The following is a 25,146-nucleotide window of genomic DNA, read 5'->3' as shown; positions in this document are numbered from 1 at the left end:
CATGTGCAGGATAGGTGTACAAACGTGTGTGTTTACTCCGACTCTAAAGTTTACAAGGGAGCTAGGCAGAAAGTCATAATATACACATTGCCGACTCCATGACTCGGGTTTGGCTTACTGACTTGGTTCACCGCTGTCGCCAGAAGGCTATCCTGATACCAGCAGGATTCGGAAGGAGATGGGTGACTGCAGAAACAAGTCCACTGGCAGGGGCAGGACAGGGGCCCATCAGCAGAATGCCAGGGGCCAGAGCGGGCTCTGAGCTGGTGCAGGCACATCCCATGTTGCACCATAATGCCTGCTGCCATTTTAGAGGCTCCCAAGCCACCTGGTGACAGATGGTGGTGTTCATCTCCACAGCACACGTCACTTAACAAGATCATGTGATTGCAGTCGCCCAGCCCATTGGGGTAGCGCCGTGTCCCTGTCCAGAATGGACAGATTGAGTATGTGACCCACTTGGTCATGAAGGCAAAGTTTGCCCAAGGCATGTTACCCATGCTCTTGGAGGCCCTGCAGGTCAGCCAGGGCTGAGATCCCGTAAAAGGTTTCCTAGGCCAATGCGGCCACTGTGGCAGGTGCCAGGCCACAGGGTCTGGTTTGCAAAGTAGCAAGGCTTTGCGTCAACCTCCACCTGTTGGGCCATCTGTGATGGAGCTGGGATGGGCTGTCAGCTCCATTGCTTCCTCCTCCTCCTCCTCCTCTGTCTCGGCTTCTCATGTCTTCCCCAGAATAGAAGATCTGCAGATTCAGACACACAGGAGAGTAAGGTGAGCCCCTCCCCTGGGGCCAGAATGCTTCCACCATAGGGCACCTTCTCAGCACCGTAGAGGTGGCCAGAGGGGGTGTGGCAGATCCTTTGGGCTCGGCCCTCTGAGCCCATTTCTGCTTGTTTCTGACTTCCCTCTGGCTCTGCTAACATGCTGAGCAAGCTAGAGACAGTGTGTATGGGCGGGGTGGGATGTACGCGTGCAAGCGTGTTGTTTTCTGGCATAAAAAATATGGACCAGGAGTTTCTGGCCCTGGGATATGCATCCTGACCATCCCACAGAGGTGCAATGACCCCAGGGAGGGGTCACTGGCTCAGTCTCCTTCCAGTATCCATAACCCTTGAGTTCCTCTCTGATCTCTCTGGTCCTGGCTTGTTCCTCTTCTCTCCTCACAGGGAGAAGACTGCTTCCTTGCAAACCCCTCTGCCCTGTCCTGGCTCCAAGTGACCCACTTGTCTCCCTCCACCCACCTTGCATGCCCCATCCTGGGGCACACAGACCCACCTTAGGGATCTCCACCTCTCCTTTTCTGTCTGGTTCTCTGGGCTCTCACTCTCATAGGAAGCCAAATACAGACCTAAACCAAAATGGAAGTGAAATTATACAATTATGGTAGATGACGGTAAAACTCTTTGCTCACCCAGAACTTGACCAGCTTTTTGTTTGTGAATTAAACGTCTCGTCTGGAGGTCATTGTTCATAGGCAGTTTTACAAAACAGCATGCAGAAATCCCATGGCCCCTCTACTCAGTTTCCCCCAGCAGTACCCACGTGCAAAACTATAATACAGAGCGTGTCCTTCACTTATGATGGTTTAATTTTTCTGCTCATGATGATGGTATAAGATGACACAATCTGAAATTTGAATTTGGATTTTTTTCCTGGCTAGCAATAGGAAGTGTGCTCCCCTCTGTGAGCTTCAGCCACACCCCCATCAGTCACGTGACTCCAACACATACAGTGTATCGTAGTCAATAAACAACACGGACTATTCTGCATATAGTGATGCAATCTGTTTCATGTTAGACTAGGCATGTTGGCACACCTTTAAGCCCAGCACTCAGGAGACAGACGCAGTCAGATCTCTGTGAGTTCAAGGCCAGCCTGGTCTACATAGAAAGTTTCGTGCCAGCCAGAGCTACATAGTGAGACCCTGTAATGTAAGCATTCTAAGCACGTTTGCCGCAGGTGATCTGTAGGCTCGGGGTACTAGAGATGTGTTTCTGACTTACAGTGTTTCCACCTTAGGATGGGTTTAGTGGGGTGTAATTCTATCATGAACTGAGGTGCCCTGGTACAGTATTACCATAATCAGGACACTGACATTGGCAGAGCTTAGACACCAGTCATTTCATAACAGCTGAAGTGCCCATGGGCAAAGGGGCCCCTTTAGAGTCACCTCCACATCCTTCATTGCTCCACACTTCCTTTTTCCTTTATCCTCTCCTCCCCTCTTCTCCCTCACCCGCCCCCCCTTTCTTTCTTTCTCTTTCTGTGATATTGGGGATTGAACCTAGGGCAGCATTCCATCACCAAGCTACATCCCAGATCCCCCGACCCCTTTTCTTAATTTCTGACAATCACTAATCTAGTCTCCATTTCTTTCTTTTGATCATTTGAAGAATGCTATATAAATAAAGTCATATATATATATATATGTACATATATGTAATCTTTTTGAGACTGGAGACTCAGACATGAGGTGGCATGTATCAGTGGCATGCATCCTGTTTGAGTCTGAAAAGGTCTAAAGCAGGGGTATATCACAGTTGGTTTAACCATTCACCCACTGATAGACACTGGGTTGTTTTCAGGTTGACATTGTAACAAAGGGAATTTATAGACACTGATATATCGAGTTTTGTTTCTCTGTGAGCATGGATATCATTTGTCTAGACTAAATCAATGCCCAGGAGTGCAATTTCTTGGTCATAAAATGTTAATAGTGCTCAGTTTTACAAGAAACTCTTTGCCAGGTGGGCATGCCGGTCCCTGTCTGTAATCCCAACACTAGGGGACCCAAGAGTGAGTTTGGAGTTAGTCTGGACTACATAAGTTCTAGGCTAACCTGAGCAACACAGTGAGACCCTACCCCAACAAACAAAACAAAACAAATCTAGATAACCACACAAAGCAAAACAGACAAACCCCAAACCAAGACCCCTTTGCTTGCACAGGGGCTTCCTGGGATGTGACACAGTTTGTTATGATCCGGCTATGTCCCAATAAACTCCTACAAAGTGAAACTGCTGTTCTTAAATCCATGCATTCAACAAGCCAGACATGGCGCCACAGGCCCGAAACCCCAGCTGCTCTGGAGGTTGAGGGAGGAGGATCACCAGGTCAAGTTTGCCTGGGCTACAAAATGCGTTCAAAGCCATTCCAGGAAACTTAGTGAGACCCTGCCTCAAAATAAAAAAGAGGCCTGGGGATATAGCTCAGTGTTAGGATATTTGCCTGGTGATGGTGTGAGGCCTTGGGTTCAATCGTTTCCAGAAATCAATGTCTCATGCCAGTGTGTATCACATGCTGCCCTCACACGTGCCCCCACACATGCACCATCCATGGAAAGACCCCTAACTGGGCCATTGCTCTGCTCTCTCATATGAGCCCCAGTTCTTATGCTCATTCCTATGTTAGGAATGAAGAAAACGGGGAGGTTGATGTTGAAACGAGCCTATACCCTACTCTAGTTCTTCCATAATGTATAGAGTTCTGACACTGTGCAAAGACAACCATGTTCACTTATGCTTGCAACATAGTATGCCCATGGCAGACAGACAGGCTGCTCGTGGTTAGAATGCCCAACGATGACCACACTGTGCGCAGGGAGGAATCTGGACTCAGGGGTCCTTGAGGTCCTAGCACGTACTGTTGAGTTGGCCTTGTGCTCCTTAGGAGGCACCTGGGTGCTCATTAGGGCCAGCAGTGTGATGTGTCTCTGCCCAGAGTTGGGGTCCCTGCACGGTGACTGACTAAAGGGCTGAAAGACCACTGGACAGTCTACTGCCTGGATGCCAAGGCCATGGGGCTACCTTACCGTCCTCGCTGAAGATGGGGGCGGTGTACAGGTAATGGGTGATGCTGGGATCTTGCTCAAAAGGACATTCCACTTGTTTCCAGGTGATGAACTCTCCAACCTGTTTGGCCAGTTCCAGAAATTTCTGCGGGGTTTACAGAGACACAAAATGGAACAAAGTGAGTGGCTTGTCTTGGCGAAGCCCTGGCTCATCACCCTTGAGTGATCTTGTGGATCTGAGAAGAAACATGGGGCCACAGGTGACAGAGAACCTAGGAAGGATGCTGGGGCTTCTGGGAGGATCACCTTGCCAATTCTCCTTCATCCTTCATAACAATTCATGACACCTGTCATCTCATCAAGGGGGGTGGCAGCCATTGGCCTATAGTTTTGTCTCATTATGTAGCCCTGGCTGGCCTGGAACTACCTATGTACGTCAGGCTGGCTTCGAACTCACAGAGATCCTTTTGCTTCTGCCTCCAGAGTGCTTGGATTTAAAGGTGTATGCCACCGCACCTGACTGCCCAAAGCCTTTATCTGCATGTAGCAAGAATGTGCATAGCTTTATTTGAATTTATTTTAGTGTTTTTCTTTTGGGAAAGTGACATACACTTGTTGACTTATAGGGTGATGTAAATATAGTTCAGTAAAACTATTTAAGTAAAACTCAAGTAATTTTAAGAGATATGTGTTGTTTTTAATTATGTGTATATATGTGGGTATGTGCACATGAGCACAAGTGCCCACAGAGGCTAGAAGAGGGCATTAGAACCCCCGGAGCTGGAACACAGGAATCCATGAGTCTCCTGACATGGTGCTGGGAACCGAACTAGGGGCTTGTGGAAGATCAGTACATGCTCTTAACTGCTGATCTATCTCTGCAGCACAGGTGAATTCTTAAAAACTTGATGCCATTTTATTTATTTATTGTGCATGTATGTACGTGTGTAGGCATATGTGTACCTTGGTGCTCCTGTGGAGGTCAGAGGACAACTTGCTGGAGTCAGTTCTGTCCTTCTAACCATGTGGATCCAAGGGACGGAACTCAGGTCATCCGGCAGCAAGTACCTTCATCCACTGGCTATCTCAACAGTCCTCAGTAAATTATTTCAAGTGTATTTTTAAATAAAATAATCTTTCAATATGCACAAGCAGTTGGTTCTAGGATCCCTTCACCCCCACCGAGATACCCAATTCCACAGAGGCCCCGGTCCCTTTTCTAAGATGGTATATTATTTCCATGTAGCAGATATACCTCATGTTGCCTGCTTTAAACCATCTCCAGGTTTCTCCTGACACCTAACACAATGTAAACGCTACGCAGATGGCTTCTGTGTGCATTGTTCCGGGAAAAGTGACAAGAGAAACAGTCTGTACATCTCCAGTACAGATGTAAATAAGAAATATTTTCCACCAATGCAGAACTCACGGAAACAGAGGGCTGGCTACGTGTGTGTTTAAATTTTCAAAGTATGCTAACTTTCAGAAGGGTTTTAAACACACAGCAGCTGGCTGTGGTTTGACTGTGAAATGCTCCCCACAGGTTGATGTGTTTGAACACTTCTTCCCCAGCTGGCAGTGCTGTTGAAAGGTTACGGGACCTTCAGGAGGTGGAGATTTGCTGAGGAAAGTAGGTCCCTGGGGGTGGGCTTTGAGGGTTTACAGCCTGGCCCCACTTGCTGCCTGGACTCCACTTCCGGAGTGCAGACACAATGTGGTCAGTCAGCTTCCGGCTCCTACCTCCATGCCTCCCTACGATGATGGACTCTCATTGCTTTAGAACTATAAGCCCAAACAAACCCCTTCTCCTTTGTTCTTGTCAGCAACAGCAAAGAGAATGGGACACAGGCCAAAGCTGACAGCCTGCCCTCTGTCACCCCTCAATCAGCCCTAGTAGCTGTGTCTGGCCGCCACCACCTGCTCCCTCACTGTGTGGTTTCATGAAGGAGTGTTTCACAGTCTTCCCCAGCTCTGATTCTAGGATCCAATTCAAGAAGAGGAAATGATGGAGTCCCAACTCCCAATTATATGTCAGGATCACCACCAACAACAACAACAAAAGCCCATCCCAGGCCCCTGGGCCCCTGTGATCTCATCCATGTGGCCTCTAGACAAAAGCCTGGGAGCACATGCTGGGTTGGACAGTCCCCTGTCTCTGCCAGCTTTGGGACAATTAGGCCTGTGAGTCACCTGCTACAGGCCAAAGAGCCTAGGCTTGTGCTGTGGTCCTCATGAGCAGGGAACACTCACAGTTTCTGACAGCTGCCAAGACCTCTGTATGGTCACAGTTGTGGCCCATTTCACAGAGGGAGGGCATGAGCTTCCTATAGCAGTTCTCGACGTTCCCTTTAATACAGCTCCTCATGTTGTGGTGACCCCCGACCATAAAATTATTTTCATTGCTACTTCATAACTGTAATTTTGCTACTGTTAAGAACTGTAATGTAGCCAGGCAGTGGTGGTGAATGCCTTTAATCCCAGCACTTGGGAGGTAGAGGCAGGTAGATCACTGTGAGTTCAAGGCCAGTCTGGTCTGCAAAGCAAGTTCCAGGACAGTCAGGGCTACACAGAGAAACCCTGTCTCAAGAAACCAAGGTTAAAAAAAAAAAAGAATTGTAATGTAAATATCTGTGTTTTCCGGTAGTCTTAGGCAACCCCTGTGAAGGGGTCATTTTTTGACCCCAAAGTGTCGCAACCCACAGATTGAGAACCACTGAAATAGAGCAAGTAAAGGTCCAGGATTTATGTTTCTTGGAGCTGAAGGCTGAGTGGGCATCAGGTGACCATTGAGGGTCACTTGCTGACCCTTGTGTAAGACAAAAGCCTCTTTCTTCCCACAGATCGGAAGGTCCTATTACTCCATGCCTTGCTCTGTTTGTAGAGCCCACCAGCCACACTGGATGTGGGTGGACCCCTCTGAGGTATTCAGGAACTCCAGTACTCTGAGCGAGTAACCAATGCCCTGGCCGGCTGTGGACCCCAGGCAGTGGGATCTCTCTGCCTGAGAGGTGCTGGGGACTTCCTGGAGGAGGGGACATTGGATGAGACTGGTGAATTGAGGGAGCAGATATCTCTCTTTGCTTCTGCCCTCTGTGGTTTCTGCTTCACAACTCCATCCTGCTGTTCAGGGACCGTCCTTCTGGGGACCTGCCCTGGCTCCCATGTACGAGGCATTTGTGTGGTCCCTGGAACACCTTGACAGCGGTCGTCATGGGTCTCCAGGGTTGGCTTTCTCTTCAACCTGATGCTCTTCAAGGATCAAAATGCTCCCTGTGCTGAGAACAACATTCAGCACGGAGGGCTTGTTGGCATGTGGCTGAGCCTCATCCTCTCTCTTGTGAGGGGGACCCAGATAATCCTACTCCGAAAGGGCTGTAAGCTGTTGTACTCTGCCTTTCCTGGAGCCCCCATTAATCCAGGTATCTAGAGGCTAACAGTCCCATATTGTGAGATATTTGATTACACTGTGTAAAGATATGTCACTCTGGCTGGTTTAATAAAAAGCTAAACAGTCAATAGCTAGGAAGGATTTTCGGGGCAGAGAGAATGCTGTAAAGAAGGCAGAGTTGCCAGACAGACAGAGAGGGAGCAAGATATTCAGGAGGACAGGTGAAAGCCGTGAGTCATATGGAAACACATAGATTAATAGAAACGGGCTAATTTAAGTTCTAAGAGTTAGCTAAGAACAAGCCTAAGCTATCGGCCGAGCATTCATAATTAATAAGAAGTGTGATTTGGGAGCTGGCTGGCGGGACAGAGAAAGACTCACTACAGTCCCATGCTGGCAACTTTCGTCTATGTGTGTGTTTGTATTTGAATGACTACAGGTGCATGTGGGCAATTAGAGGCCAGGGGACAACCTCAGGTACTGTCCAGCTTGCTTTTTGAGACAGTCTCTCACTGGCCTAGAACTAACCAGTTAGGCTAGGCTGACTGGCCAGAGAGCCCCAGAGATCCACCTTTCTCCTCCTTCCAGGACTAGGATTATGAACATGCGCCAACAAACGCAGCTTCTCTTCACATGCGTTCTGGGGTCGGAACTCAGGTCCTCAGTAAAGTGCATCACAAGCACTTCAGTGAGGTGTCTCTCCAGCTGCCTCCCCTGTTGGTGCTGGGAACTTTTAGCAGCTTGTCTCACTTGCTGGCATCACTGAAGGCCTGTGGACTCACCTCAAAGTTGACATGCCCATTGGGAAGGCGGTTGGCGCAGCCCTCGTTGAGGAAGTAGATGTCCTTGATGAGCAGACTGAAGAAGGGGATGACAATCTAGAAGGGAGAGGGTGCAGAGCAACTTACAAGCACAATCCCCAGCAGCCCAGAGCCGGAAGGGGGCTCAGAGTACAGGCACATGAAGCCCTAGCTTATGGTCACCTGCCCCACGGTCACCCAGCCTCAGCATGGATGGGAGAAAAATCATGCAGAGATACACTGTTGGAAGAGACTTCTCCACTCAGAGCTCAGCCCAGCTTCTATATAGTCCGCCCTACAGTCCAACTCCTGAGCTGTGAGCCAGTACCTCTGTGACTAAAACACAGCACCACCTGTGTCCTGGCAACAGAGAAGCAGTCAATGGACAAGGCCATGGTATTCACAGCTATGCAGGATGGGGTTTGATACCCGGCTCTGCCACGGCCTAACAGTACAACTGGACAGTGAAGAATCCTCTCTGAGACTCAGTCTTCCAATCTGGCAGATGGGAATGCTGAAGCCCGTCAGAGTTAAGTGGAGGGCCGGGAAGCATGGAGCCAAACGCACTAGATGCTCAGTGGAGAGAGCTTCCTGACCTTGCTGCCTGGCTTCCTAACGTTCTGGTTCCTAGGCTGGGACAGGCTTACGAGGGCAGGGATGGAGCTAGGTGATCTGGTCCCCCCGGTTCCTAAATGCTACAGTTTGGATCCTGTGTTTTCCAAAGGCCCATATGGCTATGGCTTGCTTCCCAGAGAGGTGTTCGTGGGAGGCGGTAGAAACCTTAGGAGGTAGGGTTTAGTTAGCAAGAGATATTTAGTTTCTGGGGATATGCCTTTGAAGGGACTATGAGACTCTGGGTTCTTTTCCCTCTTTTTGGCTCCCCTACCATCAAGTGAACAACTTAGTTTTTATCATGCGTCTTTACCAGGAAAGGCCCACGGCCACAAAGTCAACCGATCACAGACTGAAATCGTTGAAATGATCAGCCGAAACCGAACCTTTGCTCCTTATGAGTTGGCTGTGCCAGCTATTGGGATGCAGTAACAGAAAGCTGATCGACACATGCAGCGATACAGCCCGCCTGAGACAATACGGTCTGGAGGAGGGAGGAGCGATGGAGGCCGGCACTTCCGGCCTTTGACGGTCCCTTCCCTACCTTCTCTCTGCTGCTGTGGGCAGTCAGGGAGCGGTGAGCTGCCCCACGCAGGGCTGTCCTATAGTTGCAGAAATTCCCCGTTGGGTCCATCTGGTGCTGGAAGGAGACAGGGAGGCATTGGAGCGGCTACGTTCGGGGACCTGCTGGCCACACCCCTTGGAGCAGCAACCCTGTTTACCTCTAGGATGAAGAACTTGGCTGTTTTCACTTTGGCCCAAGTCTTCTTCAGCCTGGAGACAGGGCTCATGTTCATACCGGCTGGAAGAAGGCGTACAGAGCTGGGAGGGCTCCTCCAGCCTGGACAGTCCCCTTTGTTCCCACAGGCAAAGAGGTCTCAGTGTGCCCCGACTGTGGCTGAAGGGAAGCTGAGTGGGCAGATGCTGGTGGACACCGGACTGAGGTTGGCAGGTAACTGACCCTGTCCCAACTACATGGGCATCACCAGTACCTATGTTGGTCTCCTCATTCTCTCTGTCTCTGGGTGCACACTGCCAAACTCTTCAAATGCACCCTTTGGGGACTGGCCTTGCTTCAGATGGAGCGGCTCCATCAGCCTCTGGGGCAGGGATACGGCCTACTGGCCCCCTAGCCCACAGCCACCCACTGCAGGGAAGACCCTTGACATGCACCCCACCTGCCAGCTGTGCCCACTTTAACCTCTCTGGGGGTCCTCACACAGGGTGTTCCAGGCCCGGGCAAGCTCACTCACAGATAATGGCCATGAGGGAGTTGAAGTTGCCGATGTTGAAACACTCACGGGCCACATCAATGAAGAACTCGATCACCTGAGCTCTCTGCTTCTTCTTGGCTGGCTGGGGAGAGGACATCAGAGCTGCAGGGGGCACATGTCCCTCCCCCTCCCTGCCCAAACACCCCGTTCCACCAGCCTCCTCCTGCTCTTCTCAAAGCCCATTTCACAGCCGAGAAGTCCAAGGCCCAGGGTCTCAGGACCCTTTGCAGCAGAGCCAGCGCACACTGTAGAGGTGTGGAGGGCAGATGTGACCCGATGCAGCTCCTGTGGGGGCACAGGCACCCCTGCAGCTGTGAGGGGCTGTGAGGCATCTTTGAGATGGTTCCCCTCAAGGCTGAACTTCCCCTGAAAGACAGAAGTCCTGACATTGCCTTCCCTCTCACCACGGAACTTGCCTCTCCTCAGTAAGGGCCATACGCCAAGTCCAGGTCCTGCTCTGTGGGCTGCCCCTCTATTGCTTTCTGTCTGAGAAAGTCACCGTGGGGACAAGTACTTGGGACTCTCAACCTTTCTGGTGGGTTGGAATCAAACTGTCCTTTTCCCCAGGCCACCCCAGGTGGGTTCCTGGGTGTCCAGCCTCCACACAGGTAAACCCTGGCTTAGTTGCCGAGCCAGTAATGTGACTACAGGAACGGGGCCAGGCCGGTACAACTCAGACAGGCCAGCACAACTCGGGTGGATCCTGCTTGTCTATCAACACAGTGGTAGTCTCGCCAGCCACCAAGAAGTGTACCGTGACACTTCTGTAGATGTGCCACCAAAGCCCCTCCAAGGAGTGGTCTCTGCTGCAGAAAGCTGCCCACCTGAGGTCTAGTCCTGTCCTTCAAATGGCGACCTCACCGACGACAGTGACAGAGGTTTAGATAAAGGCTGACATCCCACCCCATTACGGACACCCCAGGGCAGTTTCTCCCTTAGCACACGCCTGACTGCCCTGGTCATGTCTCAGGGGCTGACCGCTAATGAGCATTGACCCTTGACCTCTGTCTTAATGCCTGCACCCAGTGAGCCCAATTGGACTGGCCAGTCTGTCCCGTTGTGCTTCACCTTATCGGACACTGCCCTTGGTACAAAGGAAAAGCAGGTGAGAGGCAGGGTGTGGCCAGGGTGGCCAACACTGGGATGCCAGAACTTCCTGCTGACAAACGCAGCCATTGGCCTGGACTTGTTTTATCATTCCGTTTTTTAAGAATTATGGTCCATCATTTTCTATATTCAGAAAATGACATATAAAAAGTGCACTGGAGGCTGATGGTTTGCGTGAAATCGTTCATACCCTTCAGAACACTGACTATACATACATGTTCAAAGCAAGGCTAACAGATACAGTGAAACCTGCTTTACTCCCTCAAATATCATTTACTAACAGCACGAACGACAGCATAGCTTTAGATTACACTCAAGACTCTAGTAAAAAGTAATAGGGGCTTGATATGAAATAAAATAAAGGATTTAGGGATAGATTTATTCCCAATCTCATTGTTGGCCTGGACTTTTAACGTGCAATTTCCCAGTTCTTAGAGGTTAGACCATTTTACCTCCAAGCCCCCCAAGCAAGCTACAGAGCCCAGCTGCCTGAGGCAGACAGGCCCAGAATGAGGCACACAGCGGCCCGCCCTTGCTGCTCAGCAAACAGTCCGGCTTCCTCTGCAGCCTCGGCTGGTGGAGCCACCCTGAGATTTACCTACAGGGGACCTTCACTGGAGGGAAGAGGTGAACCTGGTCTGGCACGGTGATCCAGCCAAGCCCTGGACTTGGGAGGTTGGGATTCAGTACATCCTTCCAGGCCCCAGGTAGCCTCTGGCTGGCAGGCAGGGCCAAGCTGGCTACTCACCATGCAGATCTCAGTTGCCACGAGATAACACAGCCTGTTGAACCACTTCACGTAGGCCTCTACGTTGTTACTCTTGTCACTGAACCGGGGCTAGGAGAGACATGTGCACTGAGTCTCCTTGTTGGTAAGTTTTTAGGGAGCAGAAGCAGATCACAATCATTATAGAGAACCCAGACACTATGACCGTCTCAAAGTCAGCCAGAAACACAATGATCCAATGCGAACTTCCTGATCTTCTTCCTACAGTAGACTGCACACTCCCAATGTGGGAGGTCTTTGGTTTCATCCACAGATAAAGTACAAATAAATGAATAAAGGAGGCTGTAATTCAAAATTATGCGTGTGTACACACAAAACCAATATTTATTATCCATAGACTCCGTATTTGCAAATCTGCCGACTGTTTAATTGTCTTCTGTAGTTCCAACAGCTTGTATTGCTCTCCCATTCATTGTGTGCAGGGACAGAAAGGCGAAATATCTGAACCACTCAACTTCCGCCAGCATTTCCAGCCAAGACTGAACTAAATGAAGCTGTCCTGTTCTGTTCTGCTCGTACTGTTGAGCAAGGATCCTTTCCCTGCCTTTGTTCAGTGTCTCTTTTATTTTTGTGTTTTCTTTGGAGAGCAGTTTCAGTGTTTGAAAGGATTCCAAGAATAATACTGAAGTGATATATTTTATTCCTAAGCACACGAAGGTTATGGTGTGTCCTACAGAGAAATAAGTGCTAGACTGCCTTCATTTATCTGTGACTTATACAGACTTGGATAGACAGAGAGAGAGATGGATATATAGACAGACAGATGGGCAGACAGACAGATAGATGGATAGGTAGATGGAGAGATAGACAAGTAGGTAGATAGATTAGATACACATACAGATAAATATTTCCTTTCTGTGGTGCTAGGGCCTTGTGCATGGTAGGCAAGCTTTCTACTTCAGAGCTACATCTCAGACCTAGCCATGAGTTGGTCTGGCCATCTGCCCTGAGTTTAGTGTTAATCAAGGATGCACAGTAAATATGTGTCTTTAAACATAAGCACATAACCGTGACTATGTGTTGATTGTTTCTAGAAAGTATTAAAAAGTTTGTCAGAACCTAATGCTGCATTTTCCTCCAGGAACAATAGCTTAGGATTGCTACTATGATGTTTGTGTTGGCATTCTAGAACATAATTACTTGGAATAGCAGAATCAACTCTGTATGTGTGTGTATTATGTATGTATGTATGTATGCATGTATGTGTGTATGCATATCTATAACTATAGATTTCCATTAGAAACTTTTCCTGAGTCATAAAATGATAGGAGAAAAACAAATTTAAATCTACGCTGAACATTCTCTGTGTGGCATATACTTGTGCCATTTTTTAAATGATTAAACTTAAGGTAAAGAAATGTGTATGTTGAGCTGGTGGTGGTGGCACACGCCTTTAATCCCAGCACTCGGGAGGCAGAGGCGGGTGGATCTCTGTGAGTTCAAGGCCAGCCTGGTCTACAGAGTGAGTTCCAGGACTACAGAGAGAAATCAGAGAGAGAGAGAGAGAGAGAGAGAGAGAGAGAGAGAGAGAGAGAGAGAGAGAGAGAGAGAGACAGAGAGAGAGACAGAGAGAGAGACAGAGAGAGAGACAGAGAGAGAGACAGAGACAGAAAGAAAGAAAGAGAAGGAGGAAGAGGAGGAGGAGGAGGAGGAGGAGGAAAGAAATCTGTATGTTAAAACTAGCAGGATAAATTACAATTACTAGAGGAGGTAGATGGAAAAAGATGCAGAGAAAGGCGAGAGAAGGAAGTAGGCCGTCAAGGAAGACAATGACAAATGCCGCAGGAGTCGGGGAGGACAAACCCTGCAGAGCGGCCATTGCAACCAAATCCCACTTCTTGCCATTTTCTAAGTCAAGGATAGAAGTAAAAAAGAAATAAGAAATTGCACACTTGCTGAATGTCACATATTTGGAGGATCCAGACCTTTGTGGCTCAACTAAGATTTTTCAGCTTTATGATGGGCTTGTCAGGATAGAACCCCGTTGGGAGAACAGGAGGACCTGTAATGTTCGGACAGGTCTGAAGGCAAAAAAATATTCTGAGGGAAAGGCATTGTAGAAGCAGTGAAGGGTAACCACACAATAAGAGGTCCAATTCGTTAGAAAAATGTCCTGAGTTCAAACATGTTTGTGCTAAGGAACATTATCTTCAAAATGTGGAAGTAGGGCTGGGGAGATGACTCAGTTTCCCGAGTTTGATGCCAAGAACCACAAAAAAAAAAAAAAAAAAAAAAAGCCAAGCTTGGTGACACTCACTTGTAATCCCACCCGGTGATGTGATTGTTACATTGATGAAGAAACAGAGAAATAAATCACAATGACTATTAAAGAGATGCCAACGCGGATGTGAAGAAATTTAAGAGAATAGTTATTAGTGAGTAACTTTATATCTGTCAATGTGAAAACTTAAGGGAAGTGGTTAAATTCTTGAAACACTATAAGAAATTACAAAATAGCCGGGCGGTGGTGGCGCACGCCTTTAATCCCAGCACTCGGGAGGCAGAGCCAGGTGGATCTCTGTGAGTTCGAGGCCAGCCTGGGCTACCAAGTGAGTTCCAGGAAAGGCGCAAAGCTACACAGAGAAACCCTGTCTCGAAAAAACCAAAAAAAAAAAAAAAAAAAAAAGAAATTACAAAATAATTTAAGAGGAAAGAGAAAAGCAGGGCCCACTTTCAAGGTCTGGCTGAACTAGTTAGTGAGCCTGTCACAAAATTTAAAAAAGCAAAAAGGAGGGTTGGGGGTGTGCAGCTCAATGGTAGAGCATCTGCCTGGGAAAGGGAAGGTCCTGGGTTCGATCCTCAGTACCATGGCGGGCGGGGGGAGAGGAAATAGAAAACCCAAACAGTCCTATAGTCACTAAATAATAGCAAAAATAAACTAAGAAACAATCCAACAAAAACAAAAATTAATGTTTTTAGAGGAATGTGTTTCTCTAAGAACACATCAGACTCAGATGTTTCCCTGGCAAATGCTGACCAAATGCTCCAATAACAGGTAATTCCAGTCTTTTATACATAATAGAGAAAGAGTAGCCAAAAATAATGCCAGGAAAAAAAGTACCAGATCAATCTTACTCCTGGTTAACAATGGCAGAAACTCTAAACAAAACAGCTCACAGGACCCAGGGACGCACCGAAGAGATAAAGGTTTCTTTTGTCCCAGTTCTGCTTATTTCAGAAATGTAAGGTGGATTCAACGTTGATTTAAAAAAACCAATAAAAACAATCACTTAGCAGTTTAGAGGAGAAGCAACACACGAGTTCTGTGGCGATGCATTATGATGAAAATATCTCTCACATCTCAGAGACGGGAACTTCTGCTGCACCTTACAGGCAAGGTAATAATTACCTTGAGGTCACTGAAGAGTGACTGATAGTCTGCTGTGTACTCAGCCTGTTTGTTCAGCCTACCTCTAAGAGAACAATGTAAAAACATCCGTACTCGCCTTAGATTTCCCACATAATCAGCTTTTGCAGCCTCAGCTAATGCATGGCTTTAATCTTAAATTGTGTATTCTTCCATGCTCCTGGCCCAGAGCAATGCATGTGTGTGTGTGTGTGTGTGTGTGTGTGTGTGTGTGTGTGTGTGTGTGCTATAGAAGTTGTTTGCTGGAAATAGCAAACACTACAAAAGAGACCTTGTACAATAAATATCTGCCACTAATGCTGAAAACAGCATGGAGATAGTCTGTTTGCAGAGCTGTTAGCTGGGTCAGTTGGAATCAGTGGGTTCATCCCTTGTAAAACTCTGTTAGAGATTTCTGTAAGGTATCCATCAGTCCTTCCTCATGTGATGCCTTCTGTGCTGTTTAATAAAGGAGAACAAAGCCCCATGTTAGGGACAGATTCATAGGGCAGCATTCAGGCAGGCACAGAATCAGACTCATCCGACAGATTACAGACAGGACAGATTGCAGACAGGCCAGAAACCATAAGCTACACAGAGACAGGAGACATGTGGAAAGGAGTGGAGAATTCAGATTTGGGCTCACTCTTGGCCAAAGACTTCCAAGAGAAAGTGTTAGATTATTTTCCTTAATTCTTTTCCTTAATGCGTATCGGTGCATCCAAGACTATCTCTAATGCTGTTAGTCTGTGCAGAGCAATAGAGCTGGAGAAAGAATTCAACAAAACTTCACAACCACGCATGAGGGACCTCTTGACAAACTAAGAAGCAAGGCACCTTTCAGACACCTGAAGAAGGTAGTGGTGGCGCACGCCTTTAATCCCAGCACTTGGGAGGCAGCACCAGGTGGATCTTTGTGAGTTCGAGGCCAGCCTGGTCTACAGAGCGAGATCCAGGAAAAAGCGCAAAGCTACACAGAGAAACACTGTCTTGAAAAATCAAAAAAAAAAAAAAAAAAAAAAAAAAAAAAAAAAAAGCTTAAAGCCGGGCGGTGGTGGCGCACGCCTTTAATCCCAGCACTCGGGAGGCAGAGCCAGGAGGATCTCTGTGAGTTCGAGGCCAGCCTGGACTACCAAGTGAGTTCCAGGAAAGGTGCAAGGCTACACAGAGAAACCCTGTCTCGAAAAACCAAAAAAAAAAAAAAAAAAAAAAATAGACACCTGAAGAAATAACCTAACAGCAAACACACTTGGATATGGCCTGCTGAAAGTGTTCTTTCTAAAATCTGTCTTCTCTCAATACCACTGCTCGACATTGTAGCAGGGGTGCAAGCTGGTGCCATAAGCAAGATTGGGCAGGGGTGTCCCGCATTGGTTAATGATCTTAGCATTTCAGAGACTTAAAGTGATAGAGGAAGGCCTGTCTACTATTCATGTCCCTCTTATACCAGTAGATTTTCTATTTTATGGCTGCCACAGAAAGAAAACCAATACTGTTTCATTGCTGGAGGGATGGCTCAGTGGTTAGGAGCACTTGCTAGAGACTCCCAGCACCCACGTGGTGGCTCAATGGTAGAACACTTGCCTAGCATGCACAAGGCTCTAGGTTCAATCCCCAATACCTAAAATAAAGTTCCATTCAGTACTGTCAGTTACAAAATTGATATACAAAAAATTACTGTCATCTTAAGGGGGAGCGCCTGTTGGCCTCACGTTGAACCAACCGCTGGTTTTCACTGAATATTATTTTGACTTGAATGACAGAGAAACTCAGCATTCGGCTGATCTGGCCTTGATAATGAATGAAAAGCTTGTCACCTCCAAGAAAACAATCCACAGCATTTGCTGCCAATGATCAAGTTCAAGCTTTCAAGAGAAAATTGGGAACTTACAAAACCCCTGTCCACCTCTGTGAGCGTGACAGCCTCCGGGTGTTCACAAAGTTTCTTCTCCCCAGCAGTGGGGAGATCTGCTTCACTCAGTAGTATCTCCAGATTTTTTAAGTGGTCAATGTATCATATATTCAAGGTGCGTTACTGTCCAGTGATGCCACGGTGTATGGAAAGCTCACGGATACATTTTTAGATCTTATGTTACAACGAACGTTTAAAAACAGCACTTGCAGTACCTAACAAGAATATGGACAAATATCTCACAGGAATATTTCAAATTCTCAACTACGCCCCACGAGATTGGCACTGGGATGGAACCCAGGGTTCCCTGCGTGAGAGGAAAGTGCTCTGCCCTTGTCCTCCAGCTCCCAGCCTGAGGACATACATCTCTGTAGTTGATGCCATTGCTCATCGGCCTTGTAAAGTCATGTGATCTCTACCAACAGTGTACAAGAGCTCTCTTTTCCTTCCATAACCACCTTATGGTCCTTGCCTCTCTCAGAGGCAAAAAAAGGCACTCACACACCACAGCATTTAGTTTGCACTCCTTTTGTTAGGCAGGGCCATTGGGATGCTTCCAGTTCTGGCTGGATCTAGCCCTTTGGTTAGACACCCTACTTCAGTGGTTGGGCCTCTAGGAACTAAGAACTAGCTCTAAATCCTGGAGTGGCTCTATGTGCCCAACCTTCTCAAGGTACCCAATCTTCTCAAGCAAGAGGCACCAGCCAGCACTTCCCTCGGTGGCCGCTGGAGGGCACCAGCGCCCGCCGAAACGCACAAGGAGGACCTGCAGGTCCCGGGATATGCAGGACGCCAATCTCTACCCAACGTAGACATAGAAAGCTGACTCAAGGTGACAGCAGACTTCCCGACCACACAACCACCCTGGCTGGATGAGTGATTTGATGCAGTACACCCAGTCTGTCCCCTAGGCTCCCCGGGACTCAGTACTGTTGCCATCTGAGCTGGAAAGGCCTGGATGTAGTGGCCAGGGGCCCTCCATTCCCTTCTGGGCATCATCAAGGCTCCCCCAGCTGGTGCCTGTGAGATCCATCCATATCACGCCCCCCCCCCCCCCCCCCCCCCCCCCCCCCCGCCTCCTACATGACCACCACTGGGTGGAGGCCAATGTTGTCTCAGCTCTTCCAAGAACCTTTTACCTTTGTGCCCACCAGGGGGTCCTTGTTCACAAAAGCCTGGACAAACTCCTCAGGTCCTATGTGTCTTAGTCGCTCCTGTGTGGGAAAGGGAGAAGAGTCAGAAAAGAGGGAAGGCAGAGGGAGGGGTTGCATGCTGGAAGGCAGCAAGGGAGCCGTGAGGGGTACAAGTGTGGCAGGAAGGCGTCCATTTCTCTTCACTGCTTCTCTGGGGGTGGGGGGCCTTTGGCCTCTGCACCTACATAGAACACCATGTGTTTGGGGCAAGGTCAGCTCATTCCCTTTTACCTGCATGAAGGGGGACTTAGCTGCTACTCTGGAAAGCTGGGAAGGGCAGCCTCCCTCCCCCGACCCCCATGCATGTAGGGCCCAAATGGGAAGTTCCTCAGGCCTGAGAAGAACAGACATATTGAATGGCATCATGAGAGTTTGAATCCAGTTCCTCTGTCCTCTGCCTAGACTCTTTTTTTTTTTTTTTTTTTTTTTGGTTTTTCGAGACAGGGTTTCTCTGTGTAGCTTTGCGCCTTTCCTGGAACTCACTTGGTAGACCAGGCTGGCCTCGAACTCACAGAGATCCACCTGGCTCTGCCTCCCGAGTGCTGGGATTAAAGGCGTGCGCCACCACCGCCCGGCTCTGCCTAGACTCTTATGCTGGCACCTCTAGACCCTCCCGTCCCAGGCCCAAGGATGCTGAGGGACTGCTCCAAGGCCTTCTGCAGATGCCCCTGGTCACTAGGCCTAGATCCCTGGGCTAGCCTGAGATCAGGAAAGACAGGTTGGGGACAATGCTGGCTACTTATAATGGCTCCCTTCGGTACGTCCCACTCACCAGCTCCACATGGGTCAGTTGCTGGGCCAGCGTGTAGGGGTCGCTGCAGACACCTAGGAGCTCCCTGTGGATGGAGGCTGGAGACTTGGTCCTGTACGAGATGGGCTTGTCCGCCCCTGCCAGGCCTTCTGGCCCCTGGCCAAGTGATGCCAGTTTCTGGTGCAGGGTCTGCAGGAGCTGATGCATCCTGTTCCCGTAGGTCTAAGGCAGGGGTGAGGGGAGAAGGTGCTCAGGCCTGAATACCCACACCCCAAACTCATCCCCAGCCGCAGGCCTCCGTGTGTGTGTGTGTGTGTGTGTGTGTGTGTGGGTGGGTGGGTGGGTGGGTGCGCGTGCGCGCACGCACGCCTCTGTGAACAAGGCCAGGTACCAGCAAATATCGTGGGACCTATCCCACCCTGAAAAAGGACCCTATGTTGGACATGTGGTAGTTGGGGCCAAAGTGAAGGCCTGTTAGGGAGCAGGCTGGAGGGTTCCAGGTGGGAGCTGAGAAAATACTTTGGGTAGAACATCTCTGGCTAATGTACACCAGCTGTCTGAGCTTCGGGGTGAAGTGGAGAAGGCCAGCTAGGGAAGGAAGGAAGAGGAGGAAGGGACGGCATGGGACAGGCCCTGCCCAGAGGACTGGCCTCTTACTGGCTCCCGTGGGAACCATCCTGCTCTTCCAGCCCAGCTCAGAAACGCCTTCCCGACCAGCCTCACTCTCCTGCCTCAGTCCTTCTTCAGTGAGACTTCTTCGACAGGGCCCCAGCTAGAATGATGCTGAATGGGACAGGAAATGCCATCTCTGTCACCAGAGCTCAGCCCAGCTCTGGGCATGCAGCATGTACCCCATAAATGGGGCAAGGACAAACCTGTTCCACGTGGAGCTCAGATCGACAGCCTGGTTTGGATTATGCCCTGAGGGACAAGAGGTTCCTGCAGGGGCACCCTCTTCTACCCACAAGGGGGCAATCCATCATCTCTCCTTCAGAGACCTTATTTCTTTTTTTTTTCTTTTTCTGGAGCTGAGGACTGAACCCAGGGCCTTGTGCTTGCTAGACAAGCACTCTACCACTGAGCTAAATCCCCAACCCGAGACCTTATTTCTTTAAAAAAATAAATAAATAAAATGGATGCAAACATGTTTGTTGTGTGTGGGTGTGTACATTTCAGTGCAGGTGCCCTCAAAGGCCAGAACAGCGCTTCAGTCCCCTGGAGCTTGAGTTACAGGTAAGCTGTGAGCTGCTTGGTGTAGATGCTGGGAACTGAACTCACATCCTTCTGCTTTTAACCACTGAGTCCCAGAAGCACTACTTCTAAAGAGAGAGATGCCACATGGGTTATTGAGACATCTACATATCCCAAAAGTTTGGGCCAGTAACCCAGAATAGCCCCCTGAGTGTGTGAGCCTGTGGCCAATGTCACCCCTTGAGATGACTCTACTCCTCCCGAGCCAAGGAGCTATCCTGGGAGCTGGCAGAGCAGCAGTAGGCAGTGGGGGAACCCTGCTCTCAGGAGCTCTCGTGGTTCATCTGTGGAGCCCTTCTCCTGCCCCAATTACAGGTCCCTGGCCACGAACACTGACTACCAGCTCAACTCTGCATGGGGAGCAGGGCAGTGGAGGGAGGCCCCTGTAGCACAGGTCCCTGGATATGGGACTTTGCAGGTGGCTTACTGGGCCAGAGAGCCTGGACACCAGTCCATCTGCACCCATTGGTGGGTCTTACTCACCACCTAACACCATTAGGGAGAGGAAGAGATCCTGGGCCTAAACCTCACCCTGGGTTCCCTCCCTGATATGCAGGGCCTGGTTCCTCTATGGGCTCCGGAGGGCCCACTGAGGGGTTGGACTATGCCGTGTGGGGAGAGAGGAGCCCAGAGGAGGCTGGAGACGGGCTCAGGTCCTGGTAGGAAGATACAGGAAGGGGGAGTGACTTCCACCCCGGCTGGCCCACCTCGTCACACGGGGCGATGCGGCCCACGACGTCTGTTAGGTGTCCAATGGTGGACTCCTCCTCGAAGTCCCGGGGGAAGGTTTCAGTCCACTCGGCCAACAACTGGAGCAACTTGGCCCCAAACTTCCGGACTCGGGCCTGCAAGGTGAAGCAGAAGCAGGGGCCACTTGGCGGGGGTAGTAAGGAGTTCTCAGGGCCCCAGGAGCCCCTCACTGAGCATGCTCTGCCTGTCGGGATCATACCATGGGCCCCCCGCAGGAGCGGTGGTAAGCCTCAGGCTATCTGTGCGTGCAGCAGAGAGAGGACATCAGACTGGGGGGTGGGAGGGGAAGGTGCCCACTCGGCCCTGCTCACACAGGGGACGGGAGTGAGGCAGACACACATCTTGAGGCTGGGTCCATCTCATTTCTGTGGCCTACAGCATCCCTGGCTTCTCTCTTTCCCAGGGTCAGGGTATCTTAATTTTCCCACGGGGCTCCCTCTCTTTTCCCAAGAGGCTCAGGGATGGAACTATATGAGCACTACCTGATTGGTCCTAGCATTCAAATTCATCATCTTATTCTATCACGTAATGACTGGCACACAGATGAGCATGTGACCTATACTAGGCCAATGAAATCTCAACCTTTTACCTTTAAAGGCCCTTCCACGTGATTCAAAGGTTAGAAGGTCTCCCTGACAGAGGAGGCCACCTACCACCGTGCAGGAGAATCTGCCAGCACAGGGTGAGGCCTTAGTCCCAGATGAGATCAGGACAGAGCATCCAAGTGAGGAAACCCATGTCCTAAGTGCTGGGACTTGGGCCCCCAAAGAGAAGGCAGTTACACGAGTCAGCCATGTCCTTTCCTTGAGCCGGTTGAAGCTGGAATTCTACCACAGTCCCCAGAAGCCTGACTGCCACGGGTGTAGAAAACCATGAGGTCAGGGAGAAGGGGAAGGGTTTGAGGCGCCATGGCATGGAAATAGAATAGAAATAGAATGCAACTGGACGGAAGCCCAGCAGCAGGTCTGGCTTTAACATTTTCTCACTGGACTTTGGAAAATGGCACAGGAATAAGGGTGCCTGTCCTTGCAGGTCCTGGGCCTCAAATAAGTCACAAACTTAATAGGCTCCCTTTCCAGAGGGCGGAGCAACCACAGTCTCCCGGAGAGGCTGACACTGGGAGGTCATGCCCCCGGGATACAGATGCACTCAGGGGCCCCCTCCTGCCCAGCCCCTCACCTTGTCCAGCACCGGCTTGTCCAGCTGCTGCTGCTCTATGCACAGGTGGCACACCCGAGCCAGGAGCTCCCGGGGCTCGATGAAGAGGCGTGAGCTCAGCAGGAAGGTGAAGACATAGGCTTTCTGGGGAGGATACCGCACAAGCGCATCAGAGAGTGTGTCACCAGCCTGCCCCAACTCCCCAGGCACGAGGCCATCCTCCCCCCCACACACACACACACACTGTCCCATCCCATCAGCTGCCCCATGCTCTCTCCTGCCCCTCTCCCTGCCAGGAGGCTCACCTACCTCGGGGTAGTAATCGGCTGTGGGCACTAGGTGCTGAATCAGAGTGTCCAGAGAGGCTGAAGATGGAGCTCCGTCCAGGAGGGGCTGTCCAGCCTGCTCGCCTTCTGTGGATTCTGTGGGAGGCGGGCTGAGGCTGCCCGGGGTGACCATGTCGGAGGCACTCAGTGTCCGGGGCATGCCTGCCTGCAACGGTAAGAACCAGTTGGGGTAACCCGAGCTGGGTTCCAGGCTGGAGAACTCTGCCTCTCGCTGTCCGCTTCAGTTCAGTGAGCACATCACGTGAGGCGGTCTGTGTCCCTTACTCCACAGCCCAGCATCCACTCTCCATTTTCGTGTAGCCCCTCAATTCTTCCCCTAGGAACTCTCTTCTTCACTGTCCGTTTCTCCAGATCCTTCTCTTCCTGGGAAACCCTCCATAGAAGCAGGTTCTCCCTCTATTTCTCTCTCATCTTTATACTTCAGGCTGGCCTGTAACTCTCAGCAACCCCCGTTTCAGATTCATCCGGGGCTGGCACTCTAGGGGTGAGCCTCCATGCTCACCCTTAATAGTCCTTAATAGTCACCATATTCCCCCAGCTACTGGCCACAAAGAGTGGCTCAGGGATGACTGTGATCCAGACTAGGGGTTCAGGAACAATCTCAGATCTTCCTTGACTCTTTGAAGCTATTGTTCCCCTGAGGTCCTATTGACTGGATTTTGGGGGGATGGATGTAAGCTCGATATTGTTGAGTTCATCTTGTCATTATGAGGATCTGGGAAAGCGGGCACACTCTTTTTTTAGGGGAGAGAGCTGAGAGTGAACCCTTGTGTATACTACCTAAGGGCTCTACACTGAGCTAACATCCCTAGCCCTTTTGCTACTTTTCATTTCGAGACAGGGTCTTCTAAGTTGCCCGAGCTGGCTTTGTATGGACTCTGTAGTCCAGGCAGGCCTTTGAACTTATGGTCCCCTTGCCTTAGCCTACTGAGCAGCCGAGATCACAGACCTGCACTACCATGTCTGACTGAAAGCAGACACATTCCAAGAATGGTGTTAGAGCTGGAGCACTTCCTGAGCCATGCTGCAGACTTCCCGGTTATCTGCATCTGCTCAAGTTGGCGTTCTTGCCAGTGCAGTTCAAATCTCTGCCTCCCGCAGCTGCCATTCCAGGAGCTTTGTGACACAGGTCCACTCACCCACCCAACCTTGCTTCCTCCCTTTCCCCTTAGGCTTCTGCCACCACCATTTGCACTCCTCTCCAAATATGTCCCACTCTGACCCCCTGTATACGCTGTCCTTCCTGCAGGGTGGCTCCCACCCTCTTCACTCCTCTTCCCTCAATCCGTGTCTGAAACACCTCTGGGGCTATCCCTGCTTCCTCCCAGTGTCCCATGGCCATGCCTGATCCCTCGTGGACACCAGGGGACTTTCAGAGTCCTGTTGTAAGTCTGGGGCTTCTGTCAGCTGCTGGTGTAGAGAAAGCCCTCTGTAGGCATTACAGTGTTCTCTCCATGCAGGCCTCCTCTCCACCAGTGCCAGAGAGTCTCTCTGGCCTGGCCAGCAGAGGGCTGCTGCACATTTTTACAAGGAGCGTATGCTTACTCCCAGAAGCTCTTCATTACATCCCTATAGGCCAGTCTGTGGGTGTTGGACCAGCCTCAGCCTAGACAGTCAGGTCACCCCGCTTTCTCAAACACAGAATCTTATGGGATCACCCCAAGGAACTTGCCAGGACTTAGTATTCTCTGCTGCCCCCTGAACGGCTCTGGCTTTTTCTGCCCCTGAGTGACTCTGACCTGAGAGTAGAGACAGAAAGAGAGGGGGTCAGAGCACACTCAGGGATGAGAGGGAACCCTTCAGAGAGCTATCCACAGTCTGTGGTGTTGGAGGTGCTGGGATGGGGCTTGGTCGCCAGGCATGGTGGCGCACACCTTTAATTCCAGCACTCTGGAGGCAGAGGCAGGCAGATCTCTATGAGTTCTATGTCAGCCTGGTCTACAAAGCAAGTTTCAGAACAGCTAGGGCTCATACACAGAGAAGCCCCGTCTCGTAAAACCAAAAAAAGGGGGTAGGGGGTTGGTCACTCCAGGTGGAGGCAGATTGGACAATCCTGACCTTGGTGACAGTCACAGACTGTCACCTCTCTAGCAAGCTGTACGCACTCAATTTTCAGTCCTGAAACTATAAATTTCACAAACCACCTCTTGTCCAACCACATGGGGAAGCCACTATAGATGAAGAGATGCAGGGGTGGGGGTGGGGTCCCCTGAAGATTCTCATTGGAGAAGGTGGCTATCTCTAGGGACCGCGGGTGCCAGCTCTGTCTCATGCCTGGGGCTCAGCACCTGGTTCTAACTCCACAGGCCAAAGTGTGTGAGCTTAAAAGGTCCCCTCTCTCCTGAGTGATATCTGCTACCTCTTCACCCTGCAGCCTGTCCTGGACCCTGGTCCAATTTTCTCCAAGACAGCCTAGTGACAACATGGAGGTAACACTGAAACTCTCCATGGGACAGGGCAGCAGTTTGCCACATGGTGGGAGGAACCATAGAGGGATGCTTCACGAGACAATCAGGGAAGCTCCCAGAATACCTCTGGGCCTGGCTTAGCGGCCATCGGGCATTTGATGCTGGGTCCATGTCAGTGGGTGGCTAGATCCCCAAGTTCACACTGGGAGCTGAAGGAGTGTCCCACAGGGATGATCCGAGAGGGGACAGGCTGCACACAGGAGGTTGGGAAAG

At 50.2% G+C, this 25,146-nt stretch overlaps 1 protein-coding gene across 2 annotated transcripts in view; it reads right to left on the bottom strand.

The window, feature by feature from the left end:
• Window positions 1-333: 333 nt before the first annotated feature.
• The window catches only part of Rasgef1c (RasGEF domain family member 1C), a 39,994-nt gene continuing 15,181 nt past the window's right edge, over window positions 334-25,146 (bottom strand). For both annotated transcript variants that reach the window (XM_059270429.1, XM_059270430.1), the window contains exons 2-14: window positions 22,428-22,610; window positions 22,140-22,262; window positions 20,918-21,055; window positions 18,981-19,181; window positions 18,155-18,229; window positions 11,719-11,808; window positions 9,843-9,945; window positions 9,312-9,391; window positions 9,134-9,229; window positions 7,960-8,055; window positions 3,811-3,934; window positions 1,275-1,347; window positions 334-741 (exon numbers count right to left, since the gene is read on the bottom strand). In XM_059270429.1, the coding sequence (XP_059126412.1) occupies window positions 717-741; window positions 1,275-1,347; window positions 3,811-3,934; window positions 7,960-8,055; window positions 9,134-9,229; window positions 9,312-9,391; window positions 9,843-9,945; window positions 11,719-11,808; window positions 18,155-18,229; window positions 18,981-19,181; window positions 20,918-21,055; window positions 22,140-22,262; window positions 22,428-22,610 (1,407 nt within the window). In that variant the 3' untranslated portion in view covers window positions 334-716. The remainder of the gene's footprint in view (window positions 742-1,274; window positions 1,348-3,810; window positions 3,935-7,959; window positions 8,056-9,133; window positions 9,230-9,311; window positions 9,392-9,842; window positions 9,946-11,718; window positions 11,809-18,154; window positions 18,230-18,980; window positions 19,182-20,917; window positions 21,056-22,139; window positions 22,263-22,427; window positions 22,611-25,146) is intronic.

The sequence above is a fragment of the Peromyscus eremicus genome, chromosome 8a (genome assembly GCF_949786415.1).
Source record: "Peromyscus eremicus chromosome 8a, PerEre_H2_v1, whole genome shotgun sequence".
NCBI lineage: Eukaryota > Metazoa > Chordata > Mammalia > Rodentia > Cricetidae > Peromyscus > Peromyscus eremicus.
Note: the sequence above shows the minus strand (reverse complement) of the source record. Positions and strands in the feature narration are given on the sequence as shown.